At 40.6% G+C, this 19,659-nt stretch overlaps 1 protein-coding gene across 2 annotated transcripts in view; it reads right to left on the reverse strand.

The window, feature by feature from the left end:
* LRBA (LPS responsive beige-like anchor protein) overlaps window positions 1-19,659 on the reverse strand; it is a 1,331,662-nt gene that overhangs the window by 865,909 nt on the left and 446,094 nt on the right. For both annotated transcript variants that reach the window (XM_053703733.1, XM_053703731.1), the window contains exon 26: window positions 4,115-4,223. In XM_053703733.1, coding sequence (XP_053559708.1) covers window positions 4,115-4,223 — 109 coding nt within the window. The remainder of the gene's footprint in view (window positions 1-4,114; window positions 4,224-19,659) is intronic.

Here is a 19,659-nt window from a genome sequence, read left to right on the forward strand (position 1 = left end):
AGGTTAAACTGAACCGCCCATGCCCGATTCCAGGCAAGAGACATGGTCCTAAATCAGAATCCTCAAGAAACTGGACTGATCGAAAGATCTAAAGATCTAACCTCCTGAGGAACCCATAAGCTGCCTCCTATGGTCAGGAGAGCACCCAAGACAGAGCCTTCCACCATCTAAAGTCCTTAAACATAGTGTACCAGCAACAGTCTCAAACTCAAGAGTCTGAAAAAAACTCGAAACAGGTCTAAGAAAATGGCAACCGGTAGCATTGAATCGTAAGATAATCCTTTGTAGGCAGGCTTGACTACATGGTCTAGACGCCAGTGTAGATAAATGAAACTCATTTTCTTGACCCCAAAAAATTTGAAATTCTGTATCTGATCCCGGACCTCTCAGCAAGCCCAAAAGGCTAGATCTGTGATAAAGTCGAAGGATAGCACCCGAGAGTCTAAAGACCACAGTAATACAAGGGGCAGTTCTTAGATTGAGGAGACAACATATATCCAGAGATCCTTACAGGATTAGTCTCCCGGAAATCCCTGTAACATGAATAACGATGGGACCCTTGAAGCTCCTGGCAGCAAGGACAGGGGATCCACCCCTCTGCGCTCCAATTACTAGAGCAAGTGAGAAGCTGTGAAAAGGAAGGCGGCCATGCTCGCACTACCAGACACAGATGACCCAACCCAAGACGGGAAGAAAAAGGAGTCTCTGACACAGCAAATGTATAGCGACTAGGCCACAAGAGTTGACATCCAGAAGACGCTGAAAACGCAAATTGTCCACCACCTGGTATATCAGACCTCCGGAGGTCATCCAGATCTCCAAACTCTAAAGGAAAACTACTGTTCCGAGTCCAAAGGGACCTCTAGAAACCATGATAATGTCTTTTTAAAATAGTCGATCACATATTCAAAGAAAATTGCAAGAAAAAGCCAACTTAGATTGGAGCACACAACCTTCTTTCCAGAAGCGTTGGGTCTATGCACTAGGCCCCATACTTCACAGTAGGATCCGAGCCTGGAGCACGCATCAATAGGCCAAAGTGACATCCAGAATCCGACAGGATAATCAGCACCACAAGGGAGACATGAATCCAAGAAACAGCAGCTAGTGCCCGACCAGTACCTGCCTGGTAGAAGGACACTCCAGAACTGTCCAGGGTTCAAGAAAAATTTGACCCCAAAACGGAAATTATATCAGACATGAGCTTATTAAAACAAATCAAACATCCTAACCGGATCAAAATAAAAGTAAGTCAGCATCCGCGGGTGAAAGCCCATGGAGAATGGGCACGCTAACAGGACCCATTCTCCCAAGCTCAGAACTGGAACCATTACATAAAAAAAGAAAGAAAAAACGGAGACGTCAAGGAGATTGGTTTCATTAACAAATGTCTAACCTAGCTTGCCATTTGGCATAGAAGGCTGAGGATCCCTCGGTCTATTAGGACTGGAATCCTCCAACAATGCCAAAACATGCCTTAGTAGGACACGAAGATGTGCTAGTCTATAATGGAAGGCAAAATTATCCTTCGCTGGATCGATGGACGACCCCGGCCCCGAGGTTGGGGCCCCTGAAGCCTCAGAGGCCATCGCTTCCCCAGAAGGGCAAACTGAATCAGGCGATCTCACGCCCGATGGGCCCTGGTTGAAAGAACACGGACAGTACCTTAAAAATATTTCACTTGGGGGATATAAATGAGCCAACGCCATAGATATGGCCATGCCAAATGGTGCCGTAACCTCTGGAGGAAGCAAGCCGCCTTCCGGAGGAGTAACTGCCATAGGGACACCTGCTTGCGTAGCAAAGAATGTTCTGGGACATGCGCCTCACAGGACATGGAATCCTCGATGGCGGATGGCTCAACGCACTCTAAGGTCTCTGATTTGGGAGAAGAGAGTACACTAGAACGGCAATCGGAACATAACTGATGGGCATGGATAACCCGGGCCATTTCATATTGTTCGCAAGACGCATTCTCTGAATCGGAAATATCAGTGTCTAAAAAAATTTTTTTTAAAAATGGACAAACACTAAACGGCACCTTTTCTTTACACCCCCAATGGCTGGGGCACTTCCTGTGAACCAGACAACTAACGAGCAGACTCTCTCCATCGTCACTCAGACAGAACACGGAAGTGGAATACAACGTAACCGCACCCAGTCACGAGGTGTACCGTGCAAGTCACAAAAAAGGGCGCGCAAATCTAAAGATACCGCCCCAACTGATAAGGCCATTAGGTTCTGAATAGCCATGAGCCCAAGTATTACTACACATTAGCAGACAGAATCACATAACAAACATGATTAAAGTCCCCCCTGTTCAATAACCCCCCTCAGGAGATATTAACCCTTGATTCCTTAAGATAAAGGAGTCCCCTTGGGACCCCGACTTCTTTCGTTAACATTACATTCACATATCGAAATAAAATTAAATTAAATTACCGGAATCTGCGCAGTGGAACAGGAACACGGCCCTTCAAGTGTGACAGATAGTAGCCTCGCTTCTGACATGGACTTGAGTGAATAAAGGCAGGCAGCGAAACTCGTCAACGCTGATTGCCAAGGAGCTGTTAATGAGTCTGGATGGTTTCGCAGAAAGACTCTCCCTGCATCTCCATGCTCTCAATAAGAGGCTGACAGGATAACTTAAAACTCCAGTCCCATTTTGAAGAGTACTACCCACCATAAGAGACTATCTTCAATATTCTGACACTTCTCTGCCAACCTCCTGTGACGAAAAGGCAAAGAATGACTGGGGGACGAGGGAAGTAGGGGAGGTATTTAAGCCTTTAGCTGGGGGTTTTTTGGCTCCTCCTGGTGGCCAGGTTCTGAATTCCCAAAAGTAATGAATGCTGCTGTGGAGTCTTCCTGTTGAAGAAGAAAAAACGTATACATTTCAAGCAAAAAAAATTTCACAAAACAGCAAGGCCACAGGGCATTAACCGGACATAAAAAAAAAAGAATAATGTGCGAGAGAACTGAGTGCACTAAAAACCTGATGGTGCGTTCAAAAACAGAGGCAACATATGCATAAACAATGTGATTTTGAAATACTAAAGTACGCCAAAAAACAAGACATGCACTTTCTCGACAAGCATATGTGCACAAACCCAGCAAACTGACATGCACAAACTGACAAATCCGACTCTCGCTAACCCAACATTCAGAATACATGTGCCATTTTTTTTAAAGGGGAATACAGCCTTAAAAATTCACAAGGAGCCATGCAAAAACAGATACATATTAAAAACTGTCCCCAGGCTACAAGTACAATAAAGTACAAACTATATAGCCTAAACTGGCTAAATGAGTGCCCCTAAATAAAAATATGTACTTACCAATGGGCACCCAACTACTGGATATCTTCCAACTAGGATCCAGTAGATAATAAAACCAGTGCTGAAACCTAACAGCAGAGGGGATATAGAATAGGAGTATACTGATGACCCAACAGGAGGAGGCTAAGGACAGGTCCCAGCAACACCTGTGGAAGGCAAGATTGTGACTAATTGATGTAGGGTAGTAATTGTCAACTACCCCATAACCTCAATACATTTCTCTGTTTAAAAGAAGCTCTCTGAGAGGACATTGGCCTCAAATCAGTCTGAGAATCCCTCTCACAGAAGAATTTCAGAAGCACTTTCATTCTTCACCTTCCTCCCGCAAATCAAAAGACAGCACTAGTTTCTATTAATGTGGGAGGGGTTTTATAGCGCTCTTGAGGTTTGGGAATCATTGCCGCCTCCTAATGGAAGGGAAGAGCATTTAGACTACCTGTACAAAAGAAAATACTTCATAGTCTTGCGTACATTTTCAGATCATCATCATGTTTTGCTGGGTATCCTTTTGAAGAGAAAACCACATAATGTGAAAAGTGTTTTTCTTATATCCCACATTTAGGTGTATGCTGCGAATGCTGTAATGGTTATTGTTAATTGGTGTAAATTCTTGAATTGTATTTACAGACTATTTGAATATAAAACAACTTTTCACTTATTTTACTTTACTACATATGCATTCTGTTCATCTACAAAACAGATATAGTATATATTTTCACAGATCTTTGAAGGTTAGAAATTGCTGCATTAGGTCCATCTGAAAAGTGCCTAATTACCTCAAACTCTGCATGTCTGTGTATTTCCTCTGCCCTTTGACGACTCAAAATGAACTCTGCTTCATTGGCCACTCTCACCAGATGGTCTTTCATGGTTTGGCTTAACAACCTGTATGAACCAAGAACAAAAATAAATGAAAACGTATTTACTTGAACAACTATCTGGATGGACAAAAACTTTAAAGTTACTTAAAGGGACAGTCTACTCCAAAATTTGTATTGTTTAAAAAGATAGATAATCCCTTTATTACCCATTCCCCAGTTTTGCACAGCCAACACAGTTATATTACTTTTTACCTCTGTGATTACCATGCATCTAAGCCTCTTCTGATAGCCCCCTTATAACATGACTTATCTATCGACTTGCTTTTTAGCCATATAGTGCCGTGTCAGCCACAACTCCACCGGAGAGAGCACAATGTTATCTATATGGCTCACATGAATTAGCAGTCTCTTGTTGTGAAAAGCATGTGATAAGAGGCTGTCTGTAGTGGTTTAGAACCAGGCAGAAATGTAGAAGTTTAAATGTTATAAAATATATTAAAAATGTTAATTGTGCAGAGCTGGGGAATGGGTAGTAAAGGTATCTTTTTAAATAATAAAAATGTTGGTGTAGACTGTGCGCCTTTAAAATTATAGGGGAAAAAAACTATAAAAGTAGTAGTGTACACATCACTTTGTATTTTATGTAAACAGGATCTACAATGTTCATCATAGCCTTTAAAGGTCAGATTTGAAATATTATTGAGATTTTAAAACACTACCTTGCTTGGGTTATCATAAACCCAATTAATTTAATTCATTAAGGCTCAGAAAAGGAAATCCTTAAATAAATAAATATATATATCAGGCTTGTTGCAACATCCAACTAAAGAACGGTTTGCACACCTTTGCTCTGCAGTATACATTTTATATGACTAAGGTAACAGTATGCAAATTTGATCAGTCAGAGGTGATTTGTAACTTTTTTTTTGCAAGAATTCTGCCAATTCTTTATCAGCATTAGGTACCACGAGTGTGTACAGAGAAAACAAAATACGCCCTTATTTTATACCATTTTGGCATAAATTACAACAACAAAAAAAGACAAAATAGTGGAATTCATAAAGCTTTGTACCCACTACTCCTTCACAACCCTGTGTTAAGTGCAGTAAATCATTAGACACATTTAGCAAAAAATAAACATTGCACGTCAAAGATTATAAAATAAAAAACAAAACAAATATTGTCCGCTTTGAAATTGATACCACTGTGAGTCGAAATTCTTTACAGGGGCAATACAGACTTTATGACTTCTGCATGCTGAGCCCAGGTGTAGGTGAAAAACCCAGATCATGCTTCTAGAACACCCTGGAAGACCCCACAGCCGCCCTTGTAGCCACCTTTCATTCTACCCAGCGGGACTACTTTACAACACAAAACATACAATGCCACTACAACTGAAAGAATGATGCCATTTGTTTCCTATTCATTCCATACCTGAAGCCTAATATAACTAAGGCACCTTACGTCTGCTCAGCTTTCCCATTTACAATCATCCATTGCTAGTTTACATACAACACTCTCTCAAATGTCCACCTTAAGCTTATGAGAAATACAAATTTCTGTCAAAACACTAAACTATGTAAACCCCAAAATATTCTTCTGTGATTCAGAGCGGGCACACAATTAAAAAAAATCCAATTTACTTCTATTTTCACATTTTCTTTGTTCCCAGGATACTCTTTGTTGAAGAGATACCTAGGTAGGTGTCTGGAGCAATACAAGGCAGGAAATAGTGTTGCCATCTAGTGCGTCTTGCAGAACTGCTGCCATATAGTGCTTCAGACATGTGCACGCTCCTGAGCTTAAAGGGGCTTGAAATCCAATTTTTTTCTTTCATGCTTCTATTATAGCATACAATTTTATATAACTTTCCAATTTATTTTAATTATAATTTGTTTAAAATCTCTTTGTATCATTTGCTGAAAAGTATACCTAGGTAGGCTCAGATGCTGCCGATTGGTGGCTGCACATATATTCATCTTTTTCTTTTACTTTCAGCCAACACCTAGTAGTGATTTGCTACTAAATCAAAGAACAAAAATAGAATGAAGCAAATTAGATAATAGAAGTAAATAGATAAGTTGTTTAAAATTGTACGGTCTAAGTGAATCACGAAAGAAAAATGTTGGGGTTCATACCCCTTTAAGTCCCTGCTTTTTAACAAAAAAATACCATAAGAAGGAAGAAAATCTGATAAAAAGTAGTAATTAGAAAATTGTTTAAAAACTAAATGCTCTATCTAAATCATGAAAAAAATGTTTTTGGGGGTTTCATGCCCCTTTAACACAGAAAAAAGCCACATAAGCAGCCAAGACAGTTGAAACAAGCAAAAATGGCTTTTCAAGACAGATTTTTTTCCCTGATGGACTGGAATACCATTGTCAGCTTGTCTCAATGTAAAGTAAGTGATGTGAACACATTCAAAAGCCATATGAAAACTAAGTTTAAAATTATGGACCCAAATTGACAAAAGGATATTTAAAAACAGACAGAAACCCAAAAGGATGGGAAAAAGTGCTTTGCCGATTATAAAAAAAATAGTCCATTATTTGAAATAAAAAAATAAAAAATAGATTTTTAAATGAATATAAAAAAAATAAAAAAATAAACATTTAAAAGGAAAACTAGTCAAAATGAAACTTTAATGATAAGACAGAGCGTGTAATTTTAAGAGAGATCACAATTTATTTTCATTATCAAACTGTGAACAGACGTTCTATATGCACACTGAGGTATCAGCTCCTACTGAGCATGTGCAATATGTATACAAGTCTGTGACTGGCTGATGGCTGTCACAAAAATGTCCGTAAAAAAATCTACTGCTCATTTAAAGTTCAGAGCAAGTGTTGTTGCATTGTCTCATATACGCATGTTAATTATGCAGTTCTGCTCTATCTGAATCACAAAAGAAAAAAATTGGGTTCAGAGTCCCTTTAAGAGGGGGGTGACCAGTGTGGGGTGGGGGCGGGAAGAGAGCTGTTTGAAAGGGATTTGGGGGGGGGGGGATCAGGGGGTGGGATGTGTCAGGTGGGAGTGTAAACCCCCCCCCCCCCCACTGTCAGGAATAATATAAGTGTGGTGCACAGCTGCAATTAGGCCATCTAATTACAAAAATGCAATGGCAAAGCCATATATGTCTGGTATTTGTTAGAGACTAGTTGTTTTTTTGTTTGTTTTTTTACAAAATTCCTCAAACATTCTACCTGATGTAAGTGCTTTTAGCCTCTGCATTGTTTTTATGTTATTGATGTGGCCAAGAAGATTCATAAATTTCTTAAATTTGATTCCCCCCTTTATCTTCACTACTACCAGCACCTCTTCATAGCAGCACAAGGCAGCATAAACGTCGAATAAGAATTGAAACTGATTTTGTTTTAAAGGGACACTGTACACTAGAATTTTCATTGCATACATGTTTTGTAAATGATCCATTTATAAAGCCCATATTGGAGTGTTTTTGTAACAATGTATAGTTTTGCTTATTTTTTTTAATAACAGGCTGCTATGTAGCCCAGGAAAGTGATTTAAGCTGGAGCCAACCCTAATAACTAGACACACTAGCATTCAGGTTAAACAAGAACTTATTTTATTGAAAACATGCACTCCTTTTATACAGACAGCTCATCTTGATAAGACCCTGGACAATGCAACTATTTTCCCGCCATTCCCACCTCTCCAGACAGCCCGGCACCTCCATAGGAGCCACAGTCCCACATAATCCCAATACATATGGGTGGCGGTTTCGGGGTGTACCTGGCGGAGCGGCACTTCAGGGTGTCATTTTAAAGCTCTCGGTCCCCAGATGTCACAGTCCAAAAATCAGCATGATTCTTTACTGGGGACCGGAGTTGCAGTCCGTTGAAGTTATGGGGTTAGGGGTGTCCAAAAACCCCAGTTCCCAAAGGAGCTCCCCTCTGATAATTGCCACAGCTCTTGTCCTCCCCTAGGGGCTACCAATCCCCAAAAGAGCGGAGCTCTGGGGCAAAGGGGTAAAGTTAGTGGGTGTCCTGCTGTCCTGTGGCCGACCGGAAGCTCCAGGAGCCCGGCCAGCCTAAGAGGAGTTAGGCGGGTGTCCGTTGTGAGGCACCGACCAGGAGTTCCAGAAGCCCGGCCAGCCTAGGAGGATTTTCCTGGTCATACACCAGCTCTCCACAAAACAAGCAAAACAAAAGCTTCCAGAGGTTGTGGTTGCTCTGAGGAGCCCAAAACCAATGAGAAACAACAGGGGTGAGGTTGTAGGGGGGGATGGGGGTAGCCTTAGCTGTCTGATATCCGTGACACTGAGACTGAAGGTTCAGACAGGCTGAAACAAATTTTAAACGTCTCTTGTCTGTTAGAGACAGAGTCATGGACACTGAATCTATCTGAAAACCTAAAAAGGTGACCCTTGTTTGAGGAATCAAATAACTTTTTGGTAAATTGATCCTCCAACCATGTTTTCGAAGAAACAACACTAGTTGATTCGTGCGAGATTCTGCAGAATGTAAAGACTGAGCTAGTACCAAGATATCGTCCAAATAAGGAAACACTGCAATACCCCGCTCTCTGATTACAGAGATTAGGGCACCGAAAACCTTTGAAAAGATTCTTGGAGCTGTTGCCAGGCCAAAAGGAAGAGCAACAACTTGGTAATGCTCGTCTAGAAAAGAGAATCTCAGAAACTGATAATGATCTGGATGAATCTGAATATGAAGATATGCATCCAGTAAGTCTATTGTGGACATATAATGCCCTTGCTGAACAAAAGGCAGAATAGTCTGTATAGTCACCATCTTGAAAGTAGGTACTTTTACATAATTCAAATTTTTTAGAAACAGAACTGGTCTGAATTAATTTTCTCTCTTTGGGACAATGAATAGATTTGAATAAAACCCCAAACACTGTTCCTGAAATGGAACCGACATGATTACCCCTGATAACTCCAGGTCTGAGACAGACTTCAGGAAAGCCTGAGCCTTCACCGGATTTGCTGGTATGCTTGAGAGAAAAAATCTTCTCACAGGAGGTCTTACCCTGAATCCTATTCGATACCTCTGAGAGACAATACTCAGAATCCATCGATTTCGGACAGAATTTATCCAAACATCCTTGAAAAACCTTAATCTGCCCCCTACCAGCTGAGCTGGAATGAGGGCCACACCTTCATGTGGACTTGGGGGCTGGCTTTGGTTTCTTAAAAGGCTTGGAATTATTCCAAACTGAAGGTTTCCAATTGGAAACAGATTCCTTGGGGGAAGGATTAGGTTTCTGTTCCTTAATTTGTCGAAAGGAACGAAAGCGGTTAGAAGCTTTAGATTTACCCTTAGGTCTTTTATCCTGAGGCAAAAAAACTCCCTTCCCCCCAGTGACAGTTGAAAAAAACAAATCCAACTGAGAACCAAATTACTTATTACCTTGGAAAGAAAGAGATAGCAATCTGGACGTAGAAGTCATGTCAGCATTTCAAGATTTAAGCCACAAAGCTCTTCTAGCTAAAATAGCTAAAAACATAGATTTAACATAAATTTTTAGGATATAAAAAATGGCATCACAAATAAAATGATTAGCATGTTGAAGCAAGCACATAATGCTAGACAAATAAGAATCCAATTCTTGTTGCGCTAAATGTTCCAACCAAAAAGTTGATGCAGCTGCAACATCAGCCAAAGAAATTGCAGGCCTGAGAAGATGACCTGAATATAAATAGGCTTTTCTTAGATAAGATTCAAGTTTACTATCTAAAAGGATCTTTAAAATAAGTACTATTTTCCATAGGAATAGTAGTACGTTTAGCAAGAGTAGAGATAGCCCCATCAACTTTGGGTATCTTTTCCCAAAACTTCAATGTAACTGCTGGCAAAGGATACCATTTTTTAAATCTTGAAGAAGGAATAAAAGATGTACCAAGCCTATCCATTCCTTAGAAATCATATCAGAAATAGCATCAGGAACTGGAAAAACTTCTGGAGTAACCACAGGAGGTTTATAAACAGAATTTAAACGTCTACTAGTTTTAATATCAAGAGGACTAGTTTCCTCAATATCCAATGTAATCAAAACTTCTTTTAACAAAGAACGAATATACTCCATTTTAAATAAATAAGTAGATTTGTCAGTGTCAATATCTGAGGAAGGATCTTCTGAATCAGATAGATCCTTATCAGAGAAGGATAATTCAGTATGTTGTCGGTCATTTGAAATTTCATCAATTTTATGAGAAGTTTTAAAAGAACTTTTACGTTTATTAGAAGGCGGGATGGCAGACAGAGCCTTCTGAATAGAATCAGCAATAAAATCTTTTAAATTCACAGGTATATCTTGTGCATTAGATGTTGAAGGAACAACAACAGGCAAAGCACTATTACTGACAGATACATTCTCTGCATGTAAAAGTTTATCATGACAACTATTACAAACCACAGCTGGAGAAATAATCTCCACAAGTTTACAACAAATGCACTTAGCTTTGGTAGAACTGTTATCAGGCAGCAGGGTTCCATCAGTGATTTCTGAAACAGGATCAGATTGAGACATCTTGCAAATGTAAGAGAAAACAACAACATATAAAGCAAAATGATCAATGTCCTTAAATGGCAGTTTCAGGAAAGGGGAAAAAATGCAAACAGCATAGCCCTCTGATAGAGTAAAAAGGCAAGAGGCTTATAGGAATGGGGTTCTAAATAATGAAATATTTGGCGCCAAGTATGACGCACAAAACAAACAGAAAAAACATTTTTGGCGCTAACAACATCCGGAAATGACACACTCGCGTCACTGAAGACGCAACCTTGTGAAAGGACTCGGCGTCGACTGAGACGCCGGAAATGATGAATCTGCGTCATCGAACGTAACTTCGAGCCAAAAAAATCTTGCGACAAAAATGACGCAATATATTTTAGCATTTTGCGCCCTTGTGAGCCTAATTCTGCCCGTGAATTTAAAATGACAGCCAATTGAAAAAAGACTATACCCCACATAAGAAAAAAATTTTATCCTAAAAATGCATTTCCCAGATATGAATCTGACAGTCTGCAAAAGGAAATAAACTGAAACCTGAATCATAGCAAATATAAGTACAATACATATATTTAGAACTTTATATAAATACATAAAGTGCCAAACCATAGCTGAGAGTGTCTTAAGTAATGAAAACATACTTACCAAAAGACACCCATCCACATATAGCAGGTAGCCAAACCAGAACTGAAACTTATCAGTAGAGGTAATGGAATAGGAGAGTATATTGTTGATCTGAAAAGGGAGGTAGGAGACGAATCTCTAAGACCGATAACAGAGAACCTATTAAATAGATCTCCCGTGAGGAAAACCATTGCATTCAATAGGTGATACTCCCTTCACATCCCTCTGACATTCACTGTACTCAGAGGAATCGGGCTTCAAAATGCTGAGAAGCGCATATCAACGTAGAAATCTTAGCACAAACTTACTTCACGACCTCCATAGGAGGCAAAGTTTGTAAAAACTGAATTGTGGGTGTGGTGAGGGGAGTATTTATAGGCATTTTGAGATTTGGGAAACTTTGCCCCTCCTGGTAGGATTGTATATCCCATAAGTCACTAGCTCATGGACTCTTGCCAATTACATGAAAGAAAGGTGACTTTATTTTGAAAATTGCAATGATGAATATGCCAAAAATAGCTGGGAAATGAAAAAAAATCTGAATACGTTGGGTACTGCCTTTATGAAAAAAAAAAAAAAAAAAAAAAAAGATTTTATTGCAGAAATATTAACGTGGAAAAAATATTAAAACCTAAACATTTTAATCTGTTTCAGGAGTATGACATAAAACTTGTCAGCTTTTCAACCAGAGAAAACACGCAGAGAGAATCAAGTGAAAGGTAAAAAACATAATTTATGTAAGAACTTACCTGATAAATTCATTTCTTTCATATTGGCAAGAGTCAATGAGCTAGTGACATATGGGATATACAATCCTACCAGGAGGGGCAAAGTTTCCCAAACCTCAAAATGCCTATAAATACACCCCTCACCACACCCACAATTCAGTTTAACGAATAGCCAAGTAGTGGGGTGATAAAGAAAGGAGTAGAAAGCATCAACAAAGGAAATTTGGAAATAATTGTGCTTTATACAAAAAAATCATAACCACAATAAAAAAGGGTGGGCCTCATGGACTCTTGCCAATATGAAAGAAATGAATTTATCAGGTAAGTTCTTACATAAATTATGTTTTCTTTCATGTAATTGGCAAGAGTCCATGAGCTAGTGACATATGGGATATCAATACCCAAGATGTGGATCTCCACTCAAGAGTCACTAGAGAGGGAGGGAATAAAATAAAAACAGCCATAATCTGCTGAAAAAATTAATCCACAACCCAAAAATATAAGTTTATTTCATTTGAAAGAAAAAAAATTAAATCAAAAGCAGAAGAATCAAACTGAAACAGCTGCCTGAAGAACTTTTCTACCAAAAACTGCTTCCAAAGAAGCAAATACATCAAAAAGGTAGAATTTAGTAAATGAATGCAAAGAGGACCAAGTTGCCGCTTTGCAAATCTGAACAACTAAAGCTTCATTCTTAAAAGCCCACAAAGTGGAGACTGATCTAGTAGAATGAGCTGTAATTCTCGGAGGCGGGGCCTGACCCGACTCAAAATAAACTTGATGAATCAAAAGTTTCAATCAAGAAGCCATGGAAATAACAGAAGCCTTCTGACCTTTCTTAGGACCAGAAAATAAAACAAATAGACTGAAGTCTTCCTGAAATCTTTAGTAGCTTCCACATAATATTTCAAAGCTCTTACCACATCCAAAGAATGTAAGAATTCTTAGGATTAAGACACAAGGAAGGGACAACAATTTCTCTACTAATGTTGTTAGAATTTACAACCTTAGGTAAAAATTAAAAAGAAGTCCGCAAAACTGCCTTATCCTGATGAAAAAAATCAGAAAAGGAGACTCACAAGAAAGAGCAGATAACTCAAACAAAATTTATGCTTACCTGATAAATGTATTTCTCTTGTGGTGTATCCAGTCCACGGATTCATCCATTACTTGTGGGATATTCTCCTTCCCAACAGGAAGCTGCAAGAGGATCACCCACAGCAGAGCTGTCTATATAGCTCCTCCCCTAACTGCCACCTCTCTAAGTCATTCGATCGAAGACAAGCAAGAGAAAGGAGAAACTATAGGGTGCAGTGGTGACTAGTTTAAAAATTAAAAAAACAAACAAAAAAAAAACACCTGCCTTAAAATGACAGGGCGGGCCATGGACTGGATATACCACAAGAGAAATACATTTATCAGGTAAGCATAAATTTTGTTTTCTCTTGTAAGGTGTATCCAGTCCACGGATTCATCTATTACTTGTGGGATACCAATACCAAAGCTATAGGACACGGATGAAGGGAGGGACAAGGCAGGTGCTTAAAACGGAAGGCACCACTGCCTGTAAGACCTTTCTGCCAAAAATAGCCTCCGAAGAAGCAAAAGTATCAAATTTGTAGAATTTAGAAAAAGTATGAAGCGAAGACCAAGTCGCCGCCTTACAAATCTGTTCAACAGAAGCCTCATTTTTAAAAGCCCATGTGGAAGCCACCGCTCTAGTGGAATGAGCTGTAATTCTTACAGGAGGCTGCTGGCCAGCAGTCTCATAAGCTAAGCGGATTATACTTAACCAAAAGGAAAGAGAAGTTGCAGAAGCCTTTTGGCCTCTCCACTGTCCAGAGTAGACAACAAACAATGCAGATGTTTGACGAAAATCTTTAGTAGCTTGTAAATAAAACTTTAAAGCACTAACCACGTCAAGATTGTGTAACAGACGTTCCTTCTTTGAAGAAGGATTAGGACACAATGATGGAACAACAATCTCCTGATTGATATTCTTATTAGATACCACCTTAGGAAGAAACCCAGGTTTGGTACGCAACACTACCTTATCTGCATGGAAGATCAGATAAGGGGAATCACATTGTAAGGCAGATAACTCCGAAACTCTTCGAGCCGAGGAGATAGCTACTAAAAACAGAATTTTCCAAGATAAAAGCTTAATATCTATGGAATGCAAAGGTTCAAACGGAACCACTTGAAGAACTTAAAGAACTAAATTTAAACTCCATGGTGGAGCAACAGGTTTAAACACAGGCTTGATTCTAACTAAAGCCTGACAAAAAGCCTGAACGTCTGGAACATCCGCCAGACGCTTGTGCAAAAGAATAGACAGAGAAATCTGTCCCTTTAAGGAACTAGCCGACAATCCTTTCTACAATCCTTCGTGGAGAAAAGACAATATCCTGGGAATCCTGACTTTACTCCATGAGTAACCCTTGGATTCACACCAATGAAGATATTTATACCATATCTTATGATAGATTTTCCTGGTGACAGGCTTTCGAGCCTGAATTAAGGTATCAATGACCGACTCGGAAAAATCATGCTTTGATAAAATCAAGCATTCAATCTCCAAGCAGTCAGACACAGAGAAATTAGATTTGGATGTTTGAAGGCACCTTGAAGTAGAAGGTCCTGCCTCAGCGGCAGAGTCCATGGTGGAAAGGATGACATGTCGACCAGATCTGCGTACCAAGTCCTGCGTGGCCATGCAGGAGCTATCAAAATCACCGAAGCTCTCTCCTGTTTGATCTTGGCAATCAGCCAAGGGAGCAAAGGAAACAGTGGAAAGACATAAGCCAGGCTGAAGGACCAGGGCGCTGCTAGAGCATCTATCAGCGCTGCCTGGGGATCCCTTGACCTGGACCCGTAACAAGGAAGTTTGGCGTTCTGACGAGACGCCATGAGATCCAGTTCTGGTTTGCCCCATAGTTGAATTAGCTGGGCAAATACCTCCGGATGGAGCTCCCACTCCCCCGGATGAAAAGTCTGCCGACTTAGAAAATCCGCCTCCCAGTTCTCTACTCCTGGGATATGGATAGCTGAGAGATGGCAAGAGTGAACCTCTGCCCATAGAATTATCTTTGAAACCTCCAACATTGCCAGGGGGCTCCTTGTTCCCCCCTGATGGTTGATATAGGCTACAGTCGTGATGTTGTCCGACTGAAATCTGATGAACCTGACCGCAGCTAGCTGAGGCCAAGCCTGAAGAGCATTGAATATCGCTCTTAATTCCAGAATGTTTATTGGAAGGAGAGCCTCCTCCTGAGTCCACGAGCCCTGAGCCTTCAGGGAGTTCCAGACTGCACCCCAGCCCAGAAGGCTGGCATCTGTCATTACTATAGTCCAATCTGGCCTGCGGAAGCTCATCCCCTTGGACAGATGGACCTGAGATAGCCACCAGAGAAGAGAATCCCTGGTTTCTTGACCCAGATTTAGTAGAGGGGACAAATCTGTGTAATCCCCATTCCACTGACTGAGCATGCAAAGTTGCAGCCGTCTGAGATGTAGGTGGGCAAACGGTACTATGTCCATTGCCGCTACCATTAAACCGATTACTTCCATACACTGAGCGACGAGAAGTGGAATAAAGAACACGGCAAGAGTCTAGAATTTTTGACAATCTGGCCTACGTTTGATAGATTCGGTAGTAATGAAGATTTACCCGAGTCCCTAGGAATGAAACTTTCACCTTCCACCCATGGGACCTCAGAAATGCCAGAACAATGTCCGTATGGGACCTGGCAACTTGAAAAGTCGACGCCTGTATCAGAATGTCGTCTAAGTAAGGGGCTACTGCTATACCCCGCGGCCTTAGGACCGCTAGAAGGGACCCTAGAACCTTTGTAAAGATTCTTGGTGCCGTGGCCAACCCGAAGGGAAGAGCCACAAACTGGTAGTGCCTTTCTAGAAAGGCAAACCTGAGAAAATGATGATGATCTTTGTGTATCGGGATGTGAAGATAAGCATCCTTTAGGTCTACGGTAGTCATATTGAACCTCCTGGATCATAGGAAGGATGGTTCGAATAGTCTCCATCTTGAAGGATGGAACTCTGAGAAATGTGTTTAAGATCTTGAGATCTAAGATTGGTCTGAATGTTCCCTCTTTCTTGGGAACTACAAACAGATTTGAATAGAAGCCCTGACCCTGTTCCTCCTGCGGAACTGGGTGAATCACTCCCATAATTAGGAGGTCTTGAGCACAATGTAAGAATGCTTCTCTCTTTATCTGGTTTGCAGATAAAAGTGAGAGATGAAATCTTCCTTTTGGGGGAGAGGATTTGAATTCCAGAAGATAACCCTTGGACACAATTTCCAATGCCCAGGGATCCTGGACATCTCTTGCCCAAGCCTGGGCGAAGAGAGAGAGTCTGCCCCCTACTAGATCCGTTTCCGGATCGGGGGCTGCTCCTTCATGCTGTCTTAGAAGCAGCAGCAGGCTTTTTGGCCTGTTTCCCCTTGTTCCAAGCCTGGTTAGGTCTCCAGACCGGCTTAGACTGGGCAAAAGTTCCCTCTTGTTTTGTGTTAGAGGAAGTTGAAGCTGCGCCACTCTTGAAGTTTCGAAAGGGCCGAAAACTAGACTGTTTGGTCCTTAATTTGTTGGACCTGTCTTGAGGAAGGGCGTGACCTTTTCCTCCAGTGATGTCAGAAATGATCTCCTTCAGTCCAGGCCCGAATAGGGTCTGCCCCTTGAAGGGAATGTTGAGAAGCTTTAGACTTTGAAGTAACGTCAGCTGACCAGGATTTAAGCCATAGCACAATACGCGCCTGAATAGCAAAACCTGAATTTTTAGCCGCTAGCTTGGTTAAATGAACAACGGCATCAGAAACAAATTAATTGGCTAGCTTAAGGGCCTTAAGCTTGTCAATAATATCTTCCAACAGGGTTTCAACCTGTAGAGCCTTCTCTAGGGACTCAAACCAGAAAGCCGCGGCAGCAGTGACTGGGGCAATGCAGGCAAGAGGCTGGAGAATAAAACCTTGTTGAATAAAATTTTTCTTAAGGTAACCCTCTAATTTTTTATCCATTGGATCTAGAAAAGCGCAACTGTCCTCGACAGGGATAGTGGTACGTTTAGCTAGAGTAGAAACTGCTCCCTCCACCTTAGGGACCGTCTGCCATAAGTCCCGTGTAGCGGCGTCTATAGGAAACATCTTTTTAAAAACAGGAGGGGGAGAGAACGGTACACCTGGTCTATCCCATTCCTTAGTAATAATTTCAGAAAACCTTTTAGGGATTGGAAAAACATCAGTGTAAGTAGGTACTGCATAGTATTTATCCAATCTACATAATTTCTCTGGGACTACAATAGTGTCACAGTCATCCAGAGTTGCTAAAACCTCCCTGAGCAATACGCGGAGGTGTTCAAGCTTAAATTTAAATGTAGACATATCAGAATCAGATTGAAGTATCTTCCCTGAATCAGAAAAATCACCCACAGATTGAAGCTCCCCTGCTTCAGCTTCAGTATAATGTGAGGGTGTATCAGACATAGCTACTAAAGCGTCAGAGAGCTCTGTATTTATTCTAGTCCCAGAGCTGTCTCGCTTTCCTTGCAATCCTGGCAGTTTAGATAATACCTCTGTAAGGGTATGATTCATAACTGCCGCCATGTCTTGTAAGGTATACGCAATGGGCTCGCTAGATGTACTAGTCGTCCCCTGAGCGGGATTTATAGGATCTAACACGTAGGGAGAGTTAGACGGCATAACTTCCTCCTTGTCAATTTCTTCTGGTGATAAATTTTTTAAAGCCAGAATATGGTCTTTGTAATCTATAGTAAAATCAGTGCATTTGGTACACATTCTAAGAGGGGGTTCCACAAAGGCTTCTAAACATAATGAACAATGAGTTTCCTCTATGTCAGACATGTTTAAACAGACTAGTAATGAGACCAGCAAGCTTGGAAAACAATCACAGAAACTGCAAAACAGTGAGAAACGCAGTAAATCTTACAAAATTTTTACAGTGTGTATAATAGGATGAAAGAGCATTGCACCCACTCGCAAATGGATGATTAACCCCTTAGTTTCAAAACCGGATCAAAAAACGATATAAACTTTTTTAAACAGTCACAACAAACTGCCACAGCTCTACTGTGGCCCTACCTGCCCATACAACGACTTTGGAAGGCACAAAAACCCTTTAGAGAGGTCCTAAATGTTCAGGGGACTCCTTCAGGGAAGCTGTATGTCTCAATCTGCAAAATCTAATGCGCAATTTAGGCGCGAAAATAGGCCCCTCCCAACCTGTGCTCACAGTGAGAAGGCCTTAAAAAACTATCCCTAGGCAAAATCTAGACAGCCATGTGGAAAAAACTGGGCCCCAGAATAAAGTTTTATCACCAATATGTAATAAACGTTTATACACTTCAAGCAAACGTTATATCTATACAGTAATGTGAGTAAATAATAAAAATGTTACCCTTTACAGCAAGCATGATACCAGTCGTTATTAAATCACTGTAATCAGGCTTACCTTAAATACATCCGGTATTGTCAGCATTTTCTAGCATATTCATTTCTCTAGAAAAATTTAAAACTGCACATACCTCAGAGCAGGAGACCCTGCACGCTATTCCCCAAGCTGAAGTTACCCATCTCTTCAGTTATGTGTGAGAACAGCAATGGATCTTAGTTACAACCTGCTAAGATCATCAAAGACCACAGGCAGACTCTTCTTCAACTTTCTGCCTGAGGCTAAAATAGTACAACTCCGGTACCATTTGAAAATAACAAACTTTTTATTGAAGATAAACTACATTAATGCACCACATCTCTCTAGCTACTTCCCTTGTCGAGAGCTGCAAGAGAATGACTGGGAGGTGGCAGTTAGGGGAGGAGCTATATAGACAGCTCTGCTGTGGGTGATCCTCTTGCAGCTTCCTGTTGGGAAGGAGAATATCCCACAAGTAATGGATGAATCCGTGGACTGGATACACCTTACAAGAGAAAACTCTTCTAGGAGAAGAGATGGCCAAAAGGAACAACACTTTCCAAGAAAGTAGTTTAATGTCCAAAAAAATGCATAGGTTCAAATGGAAGAATCTGTAAAGCCATCAGAATCAAATTAAGACTCCAAGGAGGAGAAATTGATTGAATAACAGGCTTAATAAAAACTAAAGCCTGTACAAAACAGTGTATATCAGGAAGTATAGCAATCTTTCTGTGAAAAAAAACAGAAAGGCTGGAGATTTGTCCTTTCAAGGAACTTGCAGACAAACCCTTATCCAAACCGTCCTGAAGAAACTATAAAATTCTAGGAATTCTAAAAGAATGCCAGGAGAATTTATTAGAAGAACACCATGAAATGTAAGTCTTCCAAACTCTATAATAAATCTTTCTAGAAACAGATTTACGAGCTTGTAACATAGTATTAATCACTGAGTCAGAGAAACCTCTAAGACTTAGTACTAAGCGTTCAATTTCCATACCTTCAAATTTAATGATTTGAGATCCTGATGGAAACACGGACCTTGAGATAGTAGGTCTGGCCGAACGGAAGTGGCCAAAGCGGGCAACTGGACATCCAAACCAGATCTGCATACCAAAACCTGTGTGGCCATGCTGGAACCACCAGCAATACAAATGATTGTTCCATGATGATTTTGGAGATCACTCTTGGAAGGAGAACTAGAGGCGGAAAA

The sequence above is a fragment of the Bombina bombina genome, chromosome 2, assembly GCF_027579735.1.
Source record: "Bombina bombina isolate aBomBom1 chromosome 2, aBomBom1.pri, whole genome shotgun sequence".
NCBI classification, from domain to species: Eukaryota; Metazoa; Chordata; class Amphibia; order Anura; family Bombinatoridae; genus Bombina; species Bombina bombina.